The sequence below is a fragment of the Aotus nancymaae genome, unplaced genomic scaffold, assembly GCF_030222135.1.
Source record: "Aotus nancymaae isolate 86718 unplaced genomic scaffold, 86718_ANA_hifiasm-v0.15.2.pri h1tg000062l, whole genome shotgun sequence".
Lineage (NCBI taxonomy): Eukaryota > Metazoa > Chordata > Mammalia > Primates > Aotidae > Aotus > Aotus nancymaae.
In genome coordinates, this window is record NW_026988476.1 from 247,134 (window position 1) to 267,521 (window position 20,388).

Here is a 20,388-nt window from a genome sequence, read left to right on the forward strand (position 1 = left end):
GAATGACCAGTTTGAGAAGCAAGGACAGAAGTAATGGCATCTGTTGCCTGGCTGGGAAGGGCAGGATAAGGGTTGGGGGTAGGTAAAGAAGATGAAGAAATGGCAAGACCACTAAGTGTGGTTGTCTGAGTGGCTGGGGTCACAGTGGTAGTGTCAGTGGGAATAAAGAAGCTGGTGGTTGGAGGGGGTTTATAGGGGAAGGTGAGGGAGTGGCTTGCTGGCCAACCATCCTGCGTCCTTCACACACAGCTCAGCATCTGCCCTGCCCCCAGCTTCCTGACTTGCAGCCCTTCTTGCTCTGCTGCACTGATCCCCATCCTGTCAGCTCTGCAACAAACAAGATTCACTTCCTCCAGGAGGCCTTCCTGTTGTCACTCACCTTTAGCCATGAGATTCTTGGACTGTCCCCTCCCCATCAACCTGTGTATCTGTGTGCACCGACTGCTAGTGGTAACTCTGTTTATAGGGGACTTCTCTGATGTCTGTAGCTTAGATAGGGCTCATAGCCCACAGACCCCCCAACCAAACAGGATTACATCACCCCATTTAGTTAACCGCCTTTCATGCTGAGGAGAGCAGAAGCGGTTTGGCAGTCATGGGCTGGAGTTGACCGCTAGTTGATTCTTGGCAGGACACAGACATATGGAGGTCTCCTTCCTCTTCCTGCACCCTGAGAGCTGCAGGGCTGCTGGGCTTCAGAGTTACTACCAGCTAGGCCCCCAAGTCTTTCTCCATCCCTTCCTGCACCTGCCTCTGCTCAGGGTTGGGAGGCGGATGGCCCGGGAGCTGAGGGGAGCTCTGTGGTGGCCTGAGAAGGGCTTTAGCATTATGCTTTGTTTCCTGTCTCCAGGCCAGGCTCCTCCCCCTGGCAAAACTTTTCCCAGTCTAACAATGAGGATTCGTTTTTGTTGCTGTTGTGAATAGGTAATTCATTTTTAATTGCCTTCAGGGTAGAATTTTACAAAGGCTTCTTAAAAACCCATGTAAGTTTCTCCTATGAAAAGTGGATTGATGCATGTATGATGAGCACGACATTATTCTGTCCCCTTTCGTTGTGTGCACAATCCACTTGAAGAACTATGGATTTTCTTTTTTCTGAAGCTATATATTATCTTTTTCAACAGGAAGTTCTATTTGATGAAGTGTGCATGACCTTTTCTTACATAGATCCTGCCAGGTCACCTGCTGCAGAAATATGCCTTCATCCGTCTCAGAATGACAAATATGTTTTACTGTGCTGCATTCCAGGCTCAGGAAAAACACTGGTGATAGACAGGGTCACTGCCCTCCGAGAGCTGGTGTGGGATGCAGGCATGCAAGTCAGCAATGGCCCTGTGAGCTGGGCTTTGACATGGAGGAGCTCAGAGTTGGGAGCGCAGAAGAGGTCTGCTGAGGCCTGGAGGCTTAGGGGGAACAAGAAGGGCACCATGCCTGCGGGGGTGACCTGGAGATGTGTGGTACTGTCTGGGCTTGCCAGGTGGGCCAGGTCAGGCTGATTGGGGCAGCCCTGTAGCAGAACCTCCAGGAAGCTCCCTCCCTCCATCCACATCCCCTTCCTCCCCTCTGCCCCCAACTCAGAAAAGGAGAGCTGGGGGAGCTTCAGATCCTGGAGCACTTACTCCACCACAGCCCTGAGGGGCTCTCCCAGGCGGAGCTCTGCAGTACTGCTGACCTTTCCCATCCCCCTCATCTCCCTCTCAAAACTCCCCACCAGGATGAGGCTTCTCAAAAAAAACCTCTGGGAAACAGTTTTTCTTCTGGAGGTCAAGAATGAACTGTCCCACAGGAAATACCAGATTCTTCAGCTGGGGTGGCCAAGCCTGCAAGCCTGCCAGGGGGGCCTCCCCAAGCCCATGCACATGGCCAGGGGTCCCGGCTCTGGGCAGGTTGGAAAAGCTGCCTGCCCTGTGCCTTGCCCTGGCAGAGGGGGCGGGGGCCGGGTCCACATACCCCACTACTCTCTGTGCACTATCTTTGCAGCTTGTATCATTTTGACTTAAGGCTCAAGGCAGCTGAGGGACTGAAACTGAAAGAAAATCAAGGATTTGAACAGGATGTGCATTGGGGGTGGGATATCTGTTCCCAAAGCCTTAGCCCCACCCTGACTTGAGGGAACATTTCGAGATGGGATTGGTCTCCGCTAAGCCTCTGAGCCCTCTAGTTGGGGATAGAGGTCATCTCGGCATTCTCCTGCCCACCCAGATGAATGGAAAGTTCTCTCTCCAGGACATGGTTATCCTCATTTCTCATTCCTGGGCATCACAATTCTTACTCTTATGACTGACTTCCTAAAAATCCAGCCTAAATCCTCTCCGTTATGGTTTCTGCAAATTCTGTCTCCCAACCACAAAGGGAAGAGAAAGGAGGGAAGCCTTCTTGAGGGTTGGGGTCTATATAAGGGTATGGGAGGTTGGGAGTGCAGTGCAGGTCAGCCCTCTTGCCCCAGGTGGTTTATAGGATGAAGGTTTCTCTGTTTAAAGCATTATCCAGGTGGCAGGGAGTAAAGGGGAATATTACACCCTTACTTCCTCTTCCAGCCTTAGTGAGGTTTTCTGGGCAGAATTGATGTCATCCTTCCTCTTTCTAATCTTGTATTTGCTGGTCAAGGCTGTGCATTTGTGTAATGGGGGGCAGGGACGGTAGTTGGTGTCCACACAGAATTCACCCAGCTCTTCCCTCCCAGTGCCAGCAGCTTGTGGGAGATGAGGTGGGAGCTCCAGGTGGCAGGTTGCACATGGCCCTGGCTCTGTCCTCCTGTGTGACGGCTGCTGCCCTGACAACAGGGGCAGCTTTGAGCAGGATGCCCTGCTGTTGGTTTGTCTGTGCATCTGAAGCAAGAACTAGGGACTGCTGCCCTTCTGCCTGGTCCAGCAGGCCTCTCTCCACACCCTGAGGGAACCTCCCCAAGAGGGGCCCCAGAGGAGAAGTAATCAGCCCTGGGATGAGAAAGCTGGGGTGGGCCTGGACTAGACCCCAGATTCCTGTGTGTGCCTAGCTGACACCTCCTTCCCCAAACCAGGCCAGAAGATAGGTCTGGGGATGAAGGTAGGCCCAAGGGAGAGTTCATGGAGAAGGAAGGCCATCCCTACTTCTCTCTGGGGCAACCAGAAGACCCAACTCTGAAGGGAAGCAGCCCCAGAGAGGCCCTCCACAGGCCCAGGGCCCCTCTGCAGGCCCAGTGCCCCTCATTGGCCATGGTTCTACAGTTTAGACACCCTTCCTAAAAAGTCAGCTCCTGAGGCCCTGGCTGCAGTCACCGCCTCCCAACAGATCTTCCAACAGGCCCGTGCCTCTCCTGGACAGGGGCTCCTAGCCTCCTCCACCTACTTCTTTGCTCAAAGCTCCCTTTTCCAGCATGCAGTCACAGCATCACTGCTGTAAGCAGAGAGAGTCCCCCTCACCTGTCACTGTTCCTAACACAGGTCTGTAACCCTGTGCCAGACTCCTTTTCTCTCTTGGTGACGTCCAGGGTGAGGGCCTGTGTGCGTCTCCTTCTGTTGTATTGGATGGCCTCCAAAAGCAGAGGCTATTTCTCTTCCTTCTTTTGCAGCTTTCTATTATGTACCCACAACAGGACTCTTTGGAGTGGGGGAGGAGGTATCAAGAAGGACCATATCTAGGAATCAGTTATTTTGGACATGGGTTATAAGCAGAAAGTGCCCTGGCTTTGGTGAGGAGAAGGGATTGGTTCCCACAGGGCTTCTGGCTTCTGGGCTTCCAGAGGCTGCTCATGTAACACTCACCTGCCGTGCTCCAGATGCCAGGGCAGGTACTAGGATCACACCTGGTTCACTCAACAATGCTTCTTCCTCCCCAGGCTCACTCTGCTCCGTCTCCATCGAGAAGGCACTGCCTGAGGACAGAGGCTTATACAAGTGTGTAGCCAAGAATGACGCTGGCCAGGCTGAGTGCTCCTGCCAAGTCACCGTGGATGGTAGGTTGTGCCCACCCATCGCCACCACCCATACACAAGGGTCCCATTTCTCAGCCCTTCCCTTGCCTACCGTACCTTGCCTGTCAGACAGAACTGCCCCCAACACTGCCCTCTCTACCCAAAGGCATTCATTTGGATGTCAACCTATATTTTGCCAAAAGAAAAAGAAAAAGAGACAGGAAGGAAAGTGGCAGCTCTACTTGGTCACCTACATGGCCTCTTTCTTCACCCCCTCCACTGGCTGTCCTGTCCCCCTCCCAGTCCTGACCCCCACACCCAGAACCTTCTTAGCTGGGAAGCTGGGGCACTGGGCAGGGGAAAAGACACACCCACAGGAAAATGACTGCAGAGTATTTTATAAAAACCACAACAAACAAGTGTCCGAGCTGGCAGGACGGACCCAACAGGGCCAGCCGTGAGGAGGAGGGAGCAGAGTGGGGTCCATATGGGAGACTTCCTTGAGGAGGTGAGTCGGGGCTGAGTCTCTGGGTAGAGAGGACAGGGCAGCCTCTGCCAAAACAAAATGGTAACAATAATAATAATAATACACGTTGGGGAGAGAGCAGGCCTGCCAGGTCTCAGTGGAGTTTTTGTGTTAGGAAGAGGCGGTGCCAGGCTGCGAGGAACTGGGCTTTGTCCTAATAAAATGCAGGAAGCACATTTGTGACTCTTTTTTGTCTCCTCCCTGAGGAGTGTAGAATTGGAGCCTGAGACGTAGGATGAACTGTGTGATAGTTTAGACGAGTACCCTCATTTTACAGATGAGAAACTGAGGGCATCCAGAGAGGAAATGCATTTTCAGGAGGGCTCCCTGGCCCTTTTAGAGCAGAGCCAGGGCCAGAACCCCATCCCAGGACTCACAACCTAGTATCAGTTCTTTGTATTTGGCACTAACCTGGAAATGTCTCAAAAGGTAGTTTGGGGGAAATAGTTTCTTGCCCTTGAAATGCCTGGTTAATTACCATCAGAGACACATCAAAAACTAGTGTCCAAATAAGGCATCTTGAAGCCCGGCTTAGTTGTTCTTCTCTCTCGTGGTGTGATCACTTGAGTTCTGAAGTCCTAGCCTGTCTCACTCCCATTCCACACCATGTAGAGCCCGTGTCCTTATTCCCGACTTTACAGTCGGTTTCCTCATCACAAAGCTGAGCTCTATGGAACGTGATGAATGGGAGAGAGGTGGAAAAGAAAGTCTTTTTTATAAAAACACAATGGCAACATAAATTAATTGTTAATAGCTGAAAGGTAAGCTGAACTCATCTAATATTGTGTACTTCTCCTAGGAGATCCGTGCTTATATGTGCTACAGGGGCTCTGAGGTTAAGGAAGCAGACTTGATGGGTCCAAGCTTATGGTCAGTTCAGAGGGGATGGGGGACACATGCTTTGAGGTTCTGCACAGGGGATATTGTGGCTGATTACTCCTGTGTGGGAGTCTCTCCTCACCCAGGCTGTCACCCACCAGATCACAGACCTGCTTCTTTCTGTACAAGTGCTGCATTGTAAAATATAGTGTTTCTGGAAACTTGATCCTTGAAGCCCATCTCTAACACCCCTCTGCTCATTTGGAACTCACGCTGATTGCTGAGCCAGCAAAGGAGGTTATCTGCTTTTGGAGCCGCTTTAGGTCCTATTTACATGGCTAGCTGAAAGCAGGAGAGCAATTCATTCTCCCTCATCTGTAAAATGTCAGCACCTTTTCCAGATTTGTTTTCAAGATGAAATCTCCTTTTCCCCTACTGAATATGCTTGGGGATTCTCTTTATTTTTTTTAAAGGTTTGGGGAATTCATTCTGCAATTTAAAGGGCTTTGTTTGCCCAGAGTCTGCTGGCAGATTCCCTTGCCCTCTCCACTAATCTTGATGACCATGATTATTTATCCCTAATTCCTTCAAACTCAGAGTTTGGCATCCGGCTGCAAACTAGAAGCTGGGTCTTAGAAGAAAAGCTAGAAAAGTGATAGGAGGGAGCCCAGCTGAGATAACAGGATTGACTCTCAGTCCATTGGGTTTGGTTTTGTTGACAGAAAGGATAAGGGCGGCCTCTTCCCCCTGCTCTTCTTTCCCTGTTGCAAAACTTGCAGATATATTAGTGTCCTGTATGCTGGGTGGGCATTGCCCACATTTAGCTTTATTTTATTTTATTTTATTTCTAATACACTGGGACGGGGGGCAGGGGGCAGCTTTTTTTTTTCATCAAGAGCCTGTCTAGGAAAGTAGTAAAGTACCGTGATCGCCTTTCTCTCTATCAACTGGTGCTCCAGCCCACTGGCTAGGCTAGGTCTACTGCCTTCATTCTGTCCCCTCATCCTCTCAGCTCTCCCTACTCCCCACAGCATCATACTTGACTTGGGGATCCCAGTGAGTTTGTGCATCCCTTGAAATTACAAGCAAAATGTTGTGTTTTGTGGGTTGGAGCATCTTTCTGAAGAGAGGGGTCCACAGTTTTTTGTCGAATTCTCAAAAGGAGTCATGAATCAGAATACATTGAAGAACTATTTGTCCTAAGGAACAACAATAACTGAATTTTCAAGCCCAGCCGTTGTGTGGGCTTTTCCAGCCTGTCTCCATCTGCAACTGCCCACCTGACCTCTGCATAGAACCAGCCCTTCATCCCTGTTATGGGGCAGTGAGGTTCTCCGCTAGGCATGGGGACCACAGCTGGTGCTGACTTGCGACTGGCTTCCCCAGCCACTCAGCAGTGCTGGCCTGGCCCCTGAAAGTCACTATTACTTATCCTGTGCCAGATGAGTGGCCATCAAGACCATACATCTGAGGCCAACATATTTTTGAAAACCTCATAAAAATGAGGCAAATGGGGCTCACTGGCTGGTCTGCATTACCCACGCTACTGATTACATCCTATCGTAAAGATAAGGGATGTAACCTTTATAATGCAGCACAGCTGGCTATTTTAATCATGTGTTTGGGTCTTTTTCCTAAGAAAAAGGGTGTTTATGTACTTTCTTGATTATGGTCATATCATCCTTCCCTCTGAACTCAGCAGAAGGCAAGGGTTAACTTGTGCCACATAGAAGGGAGTGAAAACCTAGAGTAAACATGGACTTGCCAGAAAACTTGCCCAGGAGGAGAACAAGCTGACCTTCAGTGGCTGCGCTGGCCAGAGACTCTTGTGCACTTTGCATTTTCAGTTTATGCAACAGTTGGGAAGGGTGTCTTTCTCAGTGAGCAAACTAAGGCTCACCAAGGGCCAGCTGCCTTCCAGGCCCCATAGACAGTAGGCATAGATCCAGTGCTGGGGCTCCACCCTGCACGGTGAATTATAACGTGAAATATCCTGGCAGGACTCTGTGGTCTGGCCCAGAAACCTGCCCCTTTCCACAGCCTGATGTGGCCTCCCTGTGCAGTGAATTACCACCAGGGGCCTGCGCTCAGAGTGATCCAGACCTCCTTGAGTAACAGCCTTTCCTGCAGGGAAGTCCTTCAGCACATGGGACTGAATAACCCCTTTCCTCTCATTCTGACCCAGATGAGCAGTGAGGAAACAAAGTCCTTCTTAGTTCAGAATCCCATGAGAGGAGTCAGACAATGCCTTATCCCCTCACTGGCTCATCCAGTCATTCCCAACTCAGGCCTCCTGCCCCCAGCCACCCTGGCCAGGGAACCCAGCTTTTGGTACCAATGAGACCAGGGTTTTGTGACCATGAAGGGTCATGCATGATTGTGATAGGAAGGGACACTCCAGTGGGCACTCATGCCATCATTCAGTCATTCAACAAATCTGAGTGCCTACTCTGTGCCAGGCACTGCTGTAGGAACTGGTTTTAAACCAGTAAATGAAGTAGGAAAAATTCCAGTTTTGGGGACTTTTCTAGTGGGAGAGAGGCAGTAAGGCAGGTGAACAGCTGTGTCATATCCTCAGGTAATGTCACAAGCTATGGAGAAAGCAAAGCAGGGTAATGGGGGAGGAAATGCCATTTTTGGAGGGAGTGGTCGCTGAGTCCTCTCTGAGGAAGGACCATTTGAACAGAGACTGAAGGAAGACAGGGAAGGAAGAGGAAGGAGGTGACAGCCTGGCACAGCCCTGAGCTGAGGAGACTGTGCTTGAGGCATTCCAGGATGAGGCAGGAGGCCAGAGTGGTGGAGCCGTGAGCAAGGGGCGCAGGATGGTAGGACGTGAGGTTGAGGAGGACCGTGGACCAGATGCAGGCGGTGTTGGCTATGACAAAAAAAATGAGATTTTATTCTAAGCTTGAGGGACCAACACTGGACATTTATGAAGGATCAGTCGTGTCCAGGTGAGGACCAGACCCAGGATGAGTCAGAGGGAGAGCATTGAGTCGGCGGGGGGTTGCCACGATAGGAACTGGAAGTGATCAGATTCATGACCTCTTTGGCTGTAGAGCTGATAGGAGTTGCTGATGAGCTGGGCATGGAGAGAGAAGTCAAAGATGACTCTTAGTTTTCATGGGGGAGTGAAGATCAATGGTGGAGGATGGGGACCCGATCAACCTCTCAAGTGGTCCTGTCACATAGGCAGGTGTTTAGATGAATCTGGAGTTGAGGGGGTTGGAGACAGGATACGGGAAGCCATCCACACATGGAGGTCATTCACTGCCCTGGGGTTGAATGAGGTCCTGGGGAGAGTGGACATAGGAAGAGGGAGAGAGGGAGAGAAGAGGAAGGACAGGGGCCTGCAAAGGAGACTAAGAAGAAAGTATTGCAGTGAGATGGGAAGAAACCCAGAAGATGGGGGTGCCCCAGAAACCAAATGATAAGAACTTCAAAAAGGAAGGAATGATCAACGTATCAGGCCGGGCATGATGGCTCACGCCTATAATATTAACACTTTGAGAGGCTAAGGCAGGTGAATTGCTTGAGCCAGGAGTTCGATACCAGCCTGGGAAACATGGTGAAACCCTATCTCTACAAAAAATACAAAAGTCGGCTGGAGGCTGTGGGGCCTGCCTGTAGTCCCAGCTACTTGGGAGGCTGAGGCAGGAGAATCGCTTGAACCCAGGGGGCGGAGGTGGCAGTGAGCTGAGATTGCGCCACTGCACTCCAGCCTGGGTGACAGAGCAAGACTCCTTCTCAAAGAAAAGGAAAAATAAAAGAAACAAAGATGAATGTGTCAAGTGCTACTGCCAAATAAAGGTGAGCCTGAGAATTGGCCATTGGGTTTGGCAACATGGAGGTCACTGGCAACCTTGTCAGAGGGCTTCAGGGGAGTGACAGTAACAACAGCCTCATCTCAGGCATACAGAGACTGAGTCACCTGCTTGAGGTCACCGTAACTAGCAGACTGGGAAGTTAAACCCAAGCCTCGGCTCCTAACCACTGTGGTCCATTGTTACCTTGGCCCCTGGGCACTTCTGATGGTTGCTGAGCTGATTTTGACCTACCTGTCCTCTGTTGGCCTTGGCCCTGCCACATTACTAAGTCTGCTCCCACCCCCACATTTATTCTTTAAATCATCACAGGCAACTAACAGGTGTTATGTGGAACTAAATAAAATTGTTGTTTTTGTAGGTCAAAAACACTTCAATACTGGCAAATGGTATAATTCAACCTGATCTGAGCATACAAAGCACTTAGCACAGTGCATACATGGAGTCAGTACCCAGTAAATGTCAGCCACCACCTTATGACTTGGTCACTTCTCCCTCACTCTGCTGTTGAGGTGGCGTTATTTCTGTTTTCCTCGTGAGGAAGCTCAGACTCAGAAGAGTTCAGGAACTTGCCCAGGGACTCACAGCTCCTAAGCAGCAGAGCCAGAAAGGAGCTCAAGCATCTTGATCTCTCTTCTTACTATGCTAGCACGCTGCTTGCATTCAGGCAGACAGAGAGGCCAGCAAGGAGGGGTGAGCCAACCCAGGGAGAGGCTGGAGCCCAGCCCCTCTGCCCTGCCCCGTCAGGGAGCTCTAGAAGCTGGACCCCTCCCAGAAGCTTCCCAAGACCTCACGTTCCCTGCCTGGGGTCAGAGTTCAGGGAACCAACCTCTTGGGGAAGACAAAAAAAATGCTGCCCAGAAGGCTTGAGTCCAGAGCCCAGGAGTGGAAGGGGTGAAGCACTGTCCATATAAGGACATGTTTTCCTTTCCATATAGAGGCCCCCCACTTCCCCACACCTCCATCTTCCTCCCACATACTTCTTTGGGGACACCAGCAAAGCACTTCAGCCTTGGGGTCCAGATCTAGAAATGGAGTTTAATTTCATCACAAAATGATTTAAACAGAAAATACAAGCTGCTCTCAAACTTATATGACTATTATTTTTATCCCCTGGGCAGCCATGTGAGCATAAAGCTGGTTTTGATTAGGTGCATGGCCCTTCCAGCCCGCTCCTTGCTGCGGTTCGCATGGAGAACTGCTAGCTTCGCATCCCTGGCAGGGCCCCATGGCACATGCACAGCCCCATGCTGGCACTTTAGGTGGAGCGTGGCCACCCCTTGGGCCTCCAAGTCTGGGGCGTGCCTGGTTTGAAAGGGGAACTTGAGCCCCTTTCCTCATGGCCAGATGGAAAGATAAAATGCTGCAGGAACTTCTAAAAACAAGATTCACAGCATATTATTACGGGGTAGTGTACTCACACATCCAGTGAAAACCCAGCACCCTAGTGCTGAGGACGGTGGCAGAGGCAGATGGGGCTGGGCAGGGAGGGCTTTCTGAAGGTGGAAAATTTTAAAGCTGATTCAGAAAGAGGTAAGGGAATGTGGTTATCAAGAAGAATGAATTCATAGGCAAATGATCTTTTTGTTTTTTTGATTTTTTTGAGACAGGGTCTCACTCTGTCATTCAGGCTGGAGTGATCTCACTCTGTCATCCAGTGGCACCATCACTGCAGCCTTGAGCTCTGTGGGCTCAGGTGATCCTCCCTCCTCAGTCTCCCAAGTAGCTGGGACTAGAAGCACATGCCACAGTGCCCAGCTAATTTTTGTATGGAGTTCACCACGTTGCCCAGGCTGGTCTTGAACTTCTGGGCCCAAGTGATCCACCTGCCTCGGCCTCCCAAAGTGCTGGGATTACAGGTGTGAGCCACCGTGCCCAGCCAATAAACGATCATTTTCTGCTTTCCAAAGTGCTATTGCGTGTGTTCTCTCCTTTGGGCTTCAGAACACCATGAAGTAGAGAAAATAAGTCATTCCCTTTGCACAAATAATTTAAACTGCCCGTGTCTCTGTTTCCAAGATTCCTAAGATTGCTTGTCAGGTTCCCCAGACTGCTGATGACAAAGCCAAAGCTAGAGCTGTTCTCTCTTGGTCTCTACTGTGGTGATGCTTGGAAGTAAAGCCCAATACGACCCCATGAGGACAGAAGGAGTCTTAGTACCTACTGCCCTTCTTTCAGGAGCTCAGGAAAACTGGTCCTCTTATCCCTTGCTTTCTTGTGCCTCAGCTTTCTCACCAGTTAAAAAAGGAAACTTGATCCTCTTTCTTCTCCCTCCTCTATGCTCCAAGACTCACCAGGAGAATGAGTGCTGAAGCCGAGGAGTACAGAACTCCATACATACTCTGCCCGGTACTCCTTTTCCTTAAGAAGGGCCAGGAGCAGTGGCTCACGCCAGTAATCCCAACACTTCGGGAGGCCAGGGCGGGTGGATCACCTGAGGTCAGGAGTTCAAGACCAGCCTGGCCAATATGGCAGAACCCCTCTCTACTAAAAATATGAAAAATTAGCCAGGCATGCTGATTGCATGCCTGTAAGCTACTCAGGAGGCTGAGGCATGAGAATCACTTGAACCTGGGAGGCAGAGGTTGCAGTGAGCCGAGATCACACCACTGCACTCCAGCCTGGGTGACAGAGTGAGACTCCATCTCAAAAAAAAAAAAGGAGGCCAAACAAAACAATTACTGGGTTCACCTTTCTTTATATTGTCATCCGTGACTGTTAGAAATGCTGGTCTTCAAGGAAGGGAAGAAGGGAGAGCCCAAGACAAGGGAAGCTTAGACTGACTCCATGCCCCTGGTTTATGGCACCCTCATCCCCAAATGTCAAGGGGAAGCACTGCCAGATTTTTCTGCCTCTTGGAATAGTTCTGGAGCCACTCCCTGTGCACTCACACACACACACACAGCTTGAAGAGAGACTAGGAGTTTTCAGTTGGCCACATATCAGTCATCCATGGAGACTCTGGGTCATATCGTGGCCAGACCCCAACCCAGACCAATGAAACCAGGACCTGTGGGGTGAAATACCCTGGCACAGGATGCTTCTAATACACAGCTGAGGCCCAAGGCTGACAAATAACTATGTACAGAGGATTTTTCTGTAGCTGTGAATGACCACCATCCTTGGGGGAAATGTCCAGTGTAAGAAAATGAAATCATCCCTGCCCCATGGCTTTCTGCTTCTCTGTGTCCTCATGGAACTGGCATGCTGGGTTGTGGGCAGCCTCCTGAGGAGCTTGACAGTGTCCAATCCAGATAGCAGGGACCCCTGATGTGTCTTCTGGGGCTCTTTTGCCCCTATGGGAGGTGGCAGGAGTCCGTCTTATAGTGGGGAGTGGTGGTGAGGGAGTGTTTGGGTGTCAGGTGCTGCTTAAAAGGGTTTCTTCAGCTGTATTCCCCCTGCCCCATCATGTACTGCTAAGAAGTCCTACTTAAGGCCCGTAATGGCACAAGCAGGGCTTTCCACTGTCTTTGGTGGGGGATTGTCCCACAGTCCCGGAGGCCTGTCTGCTTCTGAGCTGCCTTGAGCCTGTGACACCAGCACAGGGCCTCCTCCCTGGATTACCCGTAACAGAGAGGAGGCAGGCACTAGGTTGGGAAGGAAGCCTGTCGGGGTGATGATAAGCAGAGGGACTCATGCAGGCAGATCCATGTTCTGGAGCAGGCTAGGGGCCTAAATCCCCCCCAGAAGGAGAAATACATCCAGAGACAGCTCAGAGTCCAGGCCCCAGTTCTGTTCCCTACACCTACCCCTCAGAGCCTCAGGAGCCCAGTCTAGGCAATATCAGCCCTGACTGCCGGTCCTGGAGGCGGACCCTGAGAGAGCTCTTCCTCCCTAGCCAAGCCTCAGGAATGTGGCTGAGCCTACGCTGGAAAGTCCCACCTCCCCCTCCTGCTCCCACTGAGCTTCCTCTCCTCAGGAGCAGGAAAAGGATGCCCAGGGAGGGGGCTCCAAGCGGGAGATTCCTGCTCAGCACTGTCCCCAAAGAGTGCCCCTTGTGGGGAAAGGAAGGCCAGTGAAAGTTCTGGGGCCCAGTGATAGCCGCTCAGCCAGCTCCTCCTTATCCCAGTTCCTGGTGGTTTCCCCACAGCTTCCTGGGGGCCTGTGAGGGCCTTTCCACCAAGCTTAGCCCAGCTGAGTGATATTGCCCTGCTTGTCCCCATGAGGGATGGTTTCCTCTGGCAGTGGGAGTGTGGAGCACAGTCCGAGGGAGGCACCACCCAGCATCTTCGTGTCTGCCCAGCAGGCAGCTGTGCCCAGCTTCACTGGGTCTGCCGGGGGAGGACTAGCAGAAGCCCCACAATGGGGCCTGTCTCCCATCTCAGAGGTGGGAGGCATGCTGGCTGCCTGCTCAAAGGCCTCCTTTTGGTTTGTCACTGCAAAGTTTGGTCTGCAGAAGAAAGAGAGATCAGAGGCTGTGAGCCACCTCTAGTCCATAAGCCCAAGGGCAGGGACTCTGTCCCCTCCTACCCCTGTTGGAGAGAGAGCCTTTTGGAGACCCAGGATGTCTAGTGTGAGGGAGAAAAGGCCTGATGGAGGAGAAAGCCAGGGGAGGTGAACAGAGGCTGACTCTGCCCCCACTCTGCCGGCAATGCATTCCAGGGGGAGCATCCTAAGTGCCCAGGGCGGCCTGTGCGCTCATCTTGCCAAGGTGATGGTGCTCTCTCCACTGGATTCATCAGGCCCAGGGTAGTGCACGGTCCTTCTTTGGTGCTCTCGTGGAGGGTGAAGGAGGTTGCCCAGACTGCAGGCGCTGTTCTGCCCAGCAGGCACGAACGGCCCTCAGAGTTGGGGGAGGGGTTTGGTTGAGGTGGGATTTTGACCGAGAGGCTCCCTTTGCTCATTTCCTCAGCCATTGCTGACTAACGCTTGTTGTTACCTGTTTTGTTCCAGATGCTCCGGCCAGTGAGAACACCAAGGCCCGAGAGATGAAATCCCGGAGGCCCAAGAGCTCTCTTCCTCCCGTGCTAGGAACAGAGAGTGAGTACTTGCACAGCTTCACCAGGCAGAGGCAGGGGCAGTTACTCTGGGGACTGAGGGCAGCTTCAGAGCCCCACTTCCTGGTCACTCTTGTCTGAGCTCCTGGAAGTCTGGTGTCTGCCCACAGCCGAAGTGCCCAGTGAACTCCCTGCAGCAGAACCAGTGGCCTTTGTCACCCCCTCCCAGTCCTCTCCCCAGCCTGCCTCCAGCCTGGGTGGTGCTGCACATCTCGCATCTTGTTTGTCCTCCTGTCTACCTCCCCGGCCCTGCTCACGCCCTTTCACTTCCCACCAAGACTCAAGGAGAGCTCCTCCTAACTTCTCCCCAGTCGACCCTGCCCTCCCAGGGGCTCTTTTCTGCACTGCAGCTCTGATCTCATCACTCCTGGTTGACATATGCAGTGGCCTCCAGAGCCTGCAAAATCCATAAGCGAAGCTCCACATGCTAGTGCCCAGGACACACCTAGCTCACATGTGCACACGTCCCATGTGTGGCCTGGCCCCCACCGGTCCTTCCCAGTGCTGCCCCCAGCTCTGCCCCCAGCTCCTTTACTTCTATTTTATTCTCTGTTGGAAATGCATAAATAATACCAGGAAAAACCTAGTGAGAATGGGTTAATAATTTTATTTCCCAAAAATATTCCTTGGGCCCATGCTATACTTGGTATGGCAAACTGTGAGCAGAAGAGCTAGAGAATGTAGGAAGAGCACCAGGGACTGTGAATTCGGGCTATGGCCTGGCTGTCCCCCGCTCCTGGACTCAGAAGCCGCAGCGCAGGTGTTGATTGGTGGGTGGCCTCCAGCACACCCGCTCCAGTGAGCCCTTGAGGAGGTGAGATGGGGTCAGAGCAGAACTGTGGAGGAAGAAACAAGCTCCAGATGATGAGCAGAGCAGCAGCTGGGCTCTCTGCTCTGAGAACAGAGGGCTGTGGAAACCCCATGCAAGTTGTTACTGTCCGAGTCTGGAACAGCAGCTCACACCCCTGGCTGCATGTTATATTCACCTGGGGAGCTTTTAAACCACTGCCGTGCCGGCTTCCCCCACCCCCAGACCAATTACATCAGAATCTCAGGGGTGGGTGCCAGGCCTAAGTATTTGTTCAAACTCCAGGTCATCCCATGTATAGTCAAGCTGGAAACCAGCTGTTCCAGGGAGAAGCCTGGTGCTCACACTGTGGGTCTTGAGAAGCAGAAGTGAGTGATCTGGCTGTGTGTGTGTGTTCATCTGTGTCTAAGGGTTGAGAAGTACCTAGTCTAAGAAGGAACTCCATCTTTCCCTAGGGAAGGCTGAGTGATTTTCTCATCAAACAGATCGTGACCAGGTCCCTCTTCTGCACACCCTCCCTCTCTGCTGTGCACTGAGGACCATGAGGGAAAGTCAAGGGCATCCACCCCAACCCAAGCAAGGACAGGGTGAGAGAAAGCGGACAGAAGTACAAGTTAGGCTGCCAGACACCAGCTCACAAGTGTAGGAGGGAGGTGGGAATAGCCTGGGGAGATTTCGGGATGAGGAAAACAGGGCCAGGTTATGGAGCAGAGGAATGTGGTTTGTGTAGCATCAGATGGGGAGGAGGCAGACAGGAAGGAGCCACCCAGATGCTGGAGTGAAGATTGTGAGGGCATCTGTCTCAGGACAGCTGCAGGCTGAACAAAATCAGAGTCTGCCGAGTGCCTGCGCAGTGGGAGCACCTTAGGAGCTCGGTCTACGTCACTTCAGCTGAGTCTCACTCAACTGTGCTATAAATAGCTGTTCCCATTTTAGGGATGAGCAAAACAGAGCCTCAGAGAACTAAACTTCCCTGTCCAGGGTCTCACAACTAATAAGTTGTGGAACTGTGGTGCCAACCCTGACCTACATTCTGGCCACTACACACTGGCCTGGTTGCAGTCTCAGGACGTACTCTGTGCTGTCCACACATGGCCGGGCAGTGCGTCCCCTGGCTCATCAGGGGCAGCAGGAGGTGGGGACTGGCTGATAGGGCTGGCAGAGGTCTGGGGGAAGGAGAGCCGCAGCCAGGTTGCCTCCCTGGACTTTAAGACCTCTCAGTGTTTTTGTTCACTGTGTGCCTCTTGATGGGAATTTTTTATACCTATTTTGATATAATTTCAAATTTACAGAAAAGTTCCAACAATAACACAGGAACTCTTATATGCTCTTTATTTAGAGTCACCAGTTGTTTACATTTTGTTTCACTGTTTTACTCTCTCCATATCTATTCATTTATTTATTCATTTAGATAGATAGGTACCAACATTTTAGGCCAAAGTAGAGACACTGTGCCCTTGACTTTTTTTTGTTTTGCTTTTTTGAGATGGAGTCTTGCTCTGTCACCCAGGCTGGAGTACAGTGGCGCAGTCTTGGCTCACTGCAACCTCCGCCTCCCGGGTTCAAGTGATTCTCCTGCCTCAGCCTCCTGAGTAGCTGGGATTACAGGCGCATGCCACCACATCCAGGTAATTTTTGTATTTTTAGTAGAGATGGGGTTTCACCATGTTGGTCAGGCTGGTCTCGAGCTCCTGACCTCGTGATCTGCCCGCCTCAGTCTTCCAAAGTGCTGGGATTACAGGCATGAGCCACCATGCCCGGCCACCCTTGACTTCTAACTATCCTGTTGTGTGTGTCCTAAGAACATGACTACAATGCCATTATTGAAATCAGTAAATTTGACATTGAACCAATACTGTTATCTGATCAGTTCACAGTCTCCATCTATTGTCAGTTGTTCCAATAATGTTCTTTATGGCTATCTTTTTCTCCTCTTGATGAATATTTAATAATAATACTGAAACACTTCGTGTACTCCTCCAGCCCAGAGTGGGTCCTCTCCTCCCTCTGGAGACAGAACAGGAAAGAAGTTCAGAGGCCCAGGGGAGAAATACCCTACACTCCTCCGCCTAAGCTGAGTAGGGCATGCGGAGACAGAAATACTCCAGTCGGACTCCAGGTGCCAACTTACTATGATCAGTTCCAGGGCAACACTGAGGCACAAGACACAGCAGGAAAGCCACTGAGCTAGAAAGCAGGAGACGAAGGTCTTTGTTCTCCCAGTAATTAAATATGTGCCTTTGTTCAAAGCCCCTCATTCCTCTGGATGTGGGCTTCCTTGCCTGTCAGATGGGTAGTTTCTCCAGCTGTCCCCAGGCCTTTCCCAACTCTGACATCGGCATCAGCCCGTTGGATGGAAAGCTTTTGAGTGACACAGTTCAGGTGAGATTAATACCTCTCCTTCATATCATCTGAAGTGTGAAGGGGTCCGAAGCCACAGCAAGCATAGTTTAGGTCACACAGCAGCAAAAGTGTCCCGAGGGAAAGAGGCCTTAAGCATACAAGTTTAGGGAAGTCCCAGCTGGAGGGGCCCAAATGGCCAGCAGAATTCTTGGGAGTTTTGTGTGAGGGGAGACAAGCATGCTGCCTGTGTGAAGGAGCATTGATGGGGCTTAAGAAGTGGCCTTAGGAAACACACATGAGGTGCTGCCAGTTTGATAACAGACTCTGGAATTCCTCCTAGCAGTCTGTATAAGCTGATGGTCTTTCAGAAGAGACATAAATGGCCATCCAGGGAGGTCTTTTACACCTTGAAGACAGAAACCAGGTCCTGTCCATCTCCAAAACTTCAGTAACCAGTCCTTCAGTAAGTTTATAATAAATATTTGATTTTTCAAACCAGTTCATAAGTTCCCATGCTCCAAGGGTCCCTGCCCCGACTGTGGTTCTGTAGTTAGGGATGATGCAGATGGAACATCCCTTTGTAGTCCATGCCTGGCTTTGGCCTGAGCTTCACCTCTGATATTAGTCACTTTGGAACATTCAGATTACCAGATTACAAGACTCTCAGATATCTTTGCCTAGACCTCCCATAGGTACCTGCCTCTAAAATGGAAAGTTATGTCAATTTGAAAGCATCTCTGGATATTAAAAACTGTGTCCAGTTTCCATGTAGGGTTTCCCCAAGGTCAAATCTTTCTTTTAAACATTCCTCTGCAGGTCATGGGGAATGTTCAATCCTGGTGGGATTCAAAAGGCTGGAAGAGAGATTGGGATTTGGCATCAAGACTTACCTGACAGTGAAAGATGTGGGGCCCTGGGGGAGAGGCTGGGCTATTTCTATGAATGTGTCTGAAAGCTGGCACCAACTCCCAGTTACTCCCAAACAAAGGTGGGTCTGGGAGGAGGAATAGTGCCTACCTGGCACACTCCCACCCACAGGTGTGTCTGACCCTGTGACTTCCACCCCCTTGTCTACTCCTCTCAGCTCCTTCCCCAACTCTCCCAGTGCCTCCCTTGAGCCAGTTAAATGGCCAGAGGGAGGACCTGAAGGACACCCACAAAGCGATGCTGGCACCACTGGCCCAGCCTGCCTCTTTCACAACCATCCTGCCATTCTGTGCCCTGCGGGTTTGGGAGTGGATGTTTGCAGTAATCAGAGGAGCAGTGTTTCTGTGGAATGTTCTCGTGTGAAAGCCCTTGCCTTGAGGAAGGTGAGCAAGAAATTTGCCTAGAGATGTTAATTCTGGAAAAATGACCAATATTCCTCCACATATCTGTACGGATGTACTGGAAGGGGCCAGCGTGTGCAGTGGGGGAGTGGGTCAGGTCACCCAGGGCCAACATGGTAGGACTCAGCCTTGCATCCCCAGGTCCCCCCCTCAATCTCCCTGCTCAGATACAGCCTCATGGGGTGAGTGCTTACTCCATGCTTAACCCAGCCTGAGTCATTTTCAGGAGCCTTTGGCAGAAAGTTCATGCTGATTTTGGGAATTGTGAAGGATTTGATGTCTATTTTTAACTACCTACCTAAAAAGGGAAATGTCCCCAGAGAGGCAGACATCCAGGGACCTCCCTGTACCCATGGCTGGTAAGGCTAGCTTCCCAATTCTCCTTTGCTTTCCATTATCTCAGGCATTTTGACTCTGTGAGACCTGCCTTCAGGCTCTGCCTCTATCTTGCAAATGTTTGCTCTGCTCTCTGCCCTGCTAATTTTCCATGTTTGAGAGAGAGAGGCATTCAGGTGCCTTCAGATTGAGCATCTGGAAACTTCTGTGGGTTACTGACCTCCTTTTTTTCCCAGGATTAGGTTAGGGCTTGGGTCGGCTGGAACAGATTACCTGGACAATTAGGAGGCTGGCCTCCCCACCTTTGTTCCAGGTTTCCCAGGAGGCTTCCAGATCCAGTGCTTTGAATCATATTTTTATTGGCTGTTTCACTTCCTCTAATATTAATCTCCTATCTAAAGTGGCAGACTCAGCACCTGGCAGTTTTGATCAGGAAGCGAAAGCAGAGATTGATCTTTTCATAGAAAGTTATGTAAAACTTCAAGCCCCAGGGCTATATTCTCAGCATCAGTGCCCAGGGCTGAGGCAGAATGTTCCTTAGGAATTCCCAGGTTAACAGAAATCCTTAGGGGATTCACTCATTCCTTTAATGGCTATTTATTAGGCGTGCGCCAGGTACTGTGCTAGGCATTGTGGATACAGAAGGTAAATCCTACTCCTGTCCCCAGAAGCTTGCCATGGTGTGTGCATATTGGGGACGGTTTCTAAAATAGCAGGCCCTGATGAATGCTGTGATAGAACTACCTCAGAGGGGTAGGAACCCAGCAGGACATTAGTGGTGTGTGAGCTGGGACCTGCCCAAAGAATATGCAAGAGCCCATCTAAGAGAATAGGGGCCAGCATGTGCAAAGGAGTGAAGGCAAGAGCCTGGTGTTGCAGGAATGAAAGACAGTCCATATAGATTGCAAAGCAGCACTTCCCAAAGGAAGGTGCAGGGACCAGCAGCAGTAGCAGCACCAGCACCTAGAAGCCAAGAATCTGTGTTTTTATTACATTTTCCAGGCAATCATAATGTAGGCTGAATTTTGAGAACCACTGATACTGGGTATTGAAGGTGTGACGAAAGTTGTTTCCTCTTGGGAAAGCAAGCAAGAAAGTTGGAGATGAAAGCCAGGGACAGAGCCCAAAGACCTCCTAAGATGAGCTGAATTTGCTCCTGAGTGGCAGTGGGTAGCCACTGAAGAGGTTCAGGCAGTGAAGTGACATCATATTTGCATTTGAGAAAGTTCACTTTGGCCACAGAGTGACATATGTGATGGGGGCCAGGGGATCAGAGGCGATGCATTTGGGACTACAGTGGTGATGGTGGGAGGGTAGAAATTGGCAGACTGGGGAGGTAGTTAGTTGATGGAGTCAACAGTCATTAGTCAGTGGATATGAGCAGGGAAGGGGCCTTGGGAGAAACGGGGACAAGGAGCAGGTTTGGGGAAAGGTGTTGGATTTGGTTTTGGACATATTGGACGGCAGTTTGTGTTTGGCATCTCCCCGGGAGATGATGCTCACGTAGTTGGATTT

At 51.0% G+C, this 20,388-nt stretch overlaps 1 protein-coding gene and 1 long non-coding RNA gene across 5 annotated transcripts in view; one reads left to right on the forward strand and one right to left on the reverse strand.

Moving 5' to 3' along the window:
• Positions 1 to 20,388, forward strand: part of MYLK (myosin light chain kinase) — a 200,250-nt gene that overhangs the window by 109,299 nt on the left and 70,563 nt on the right. For 3 of the 4 annotated variants that reach the window (XM_021673967.2, XM_012476200.3, XM_064365754.1), the window contains 2 exons: positions 3,818 to 3,934; positions 13,955 to 14,041. In XM_021673967.2, coding sequence (XP_021529642.2) covers positions 3,818 to 3,934; positions 13,955 to 14,041 — 204 coding nt within the window. Of the gene's footprint in view, positions 1 to 3,817; positions 3,935 to 4,302; positions 4,401 to 13,954; positions 14,042 to 20,388 lie in introns of those variants that run through there. The other variant, XM_012476202.2, reaches the window with a different exon arrangement.
• On the reverse strand, positions 4,275 to 7,085 carry LOC135270411 (uncharacterized). Its single transcript, XR_010338544.1, has 3 exons — positions 7,015 to 7,085; positions 4,830 to 5,086; positions 4,275 to 4,444 (listed from the first exon to the last, which is right to left on the reverse strand). It is a non-coding gene; the product is annotated as an uncharacterized LOC135270411 (long non-coding RNA).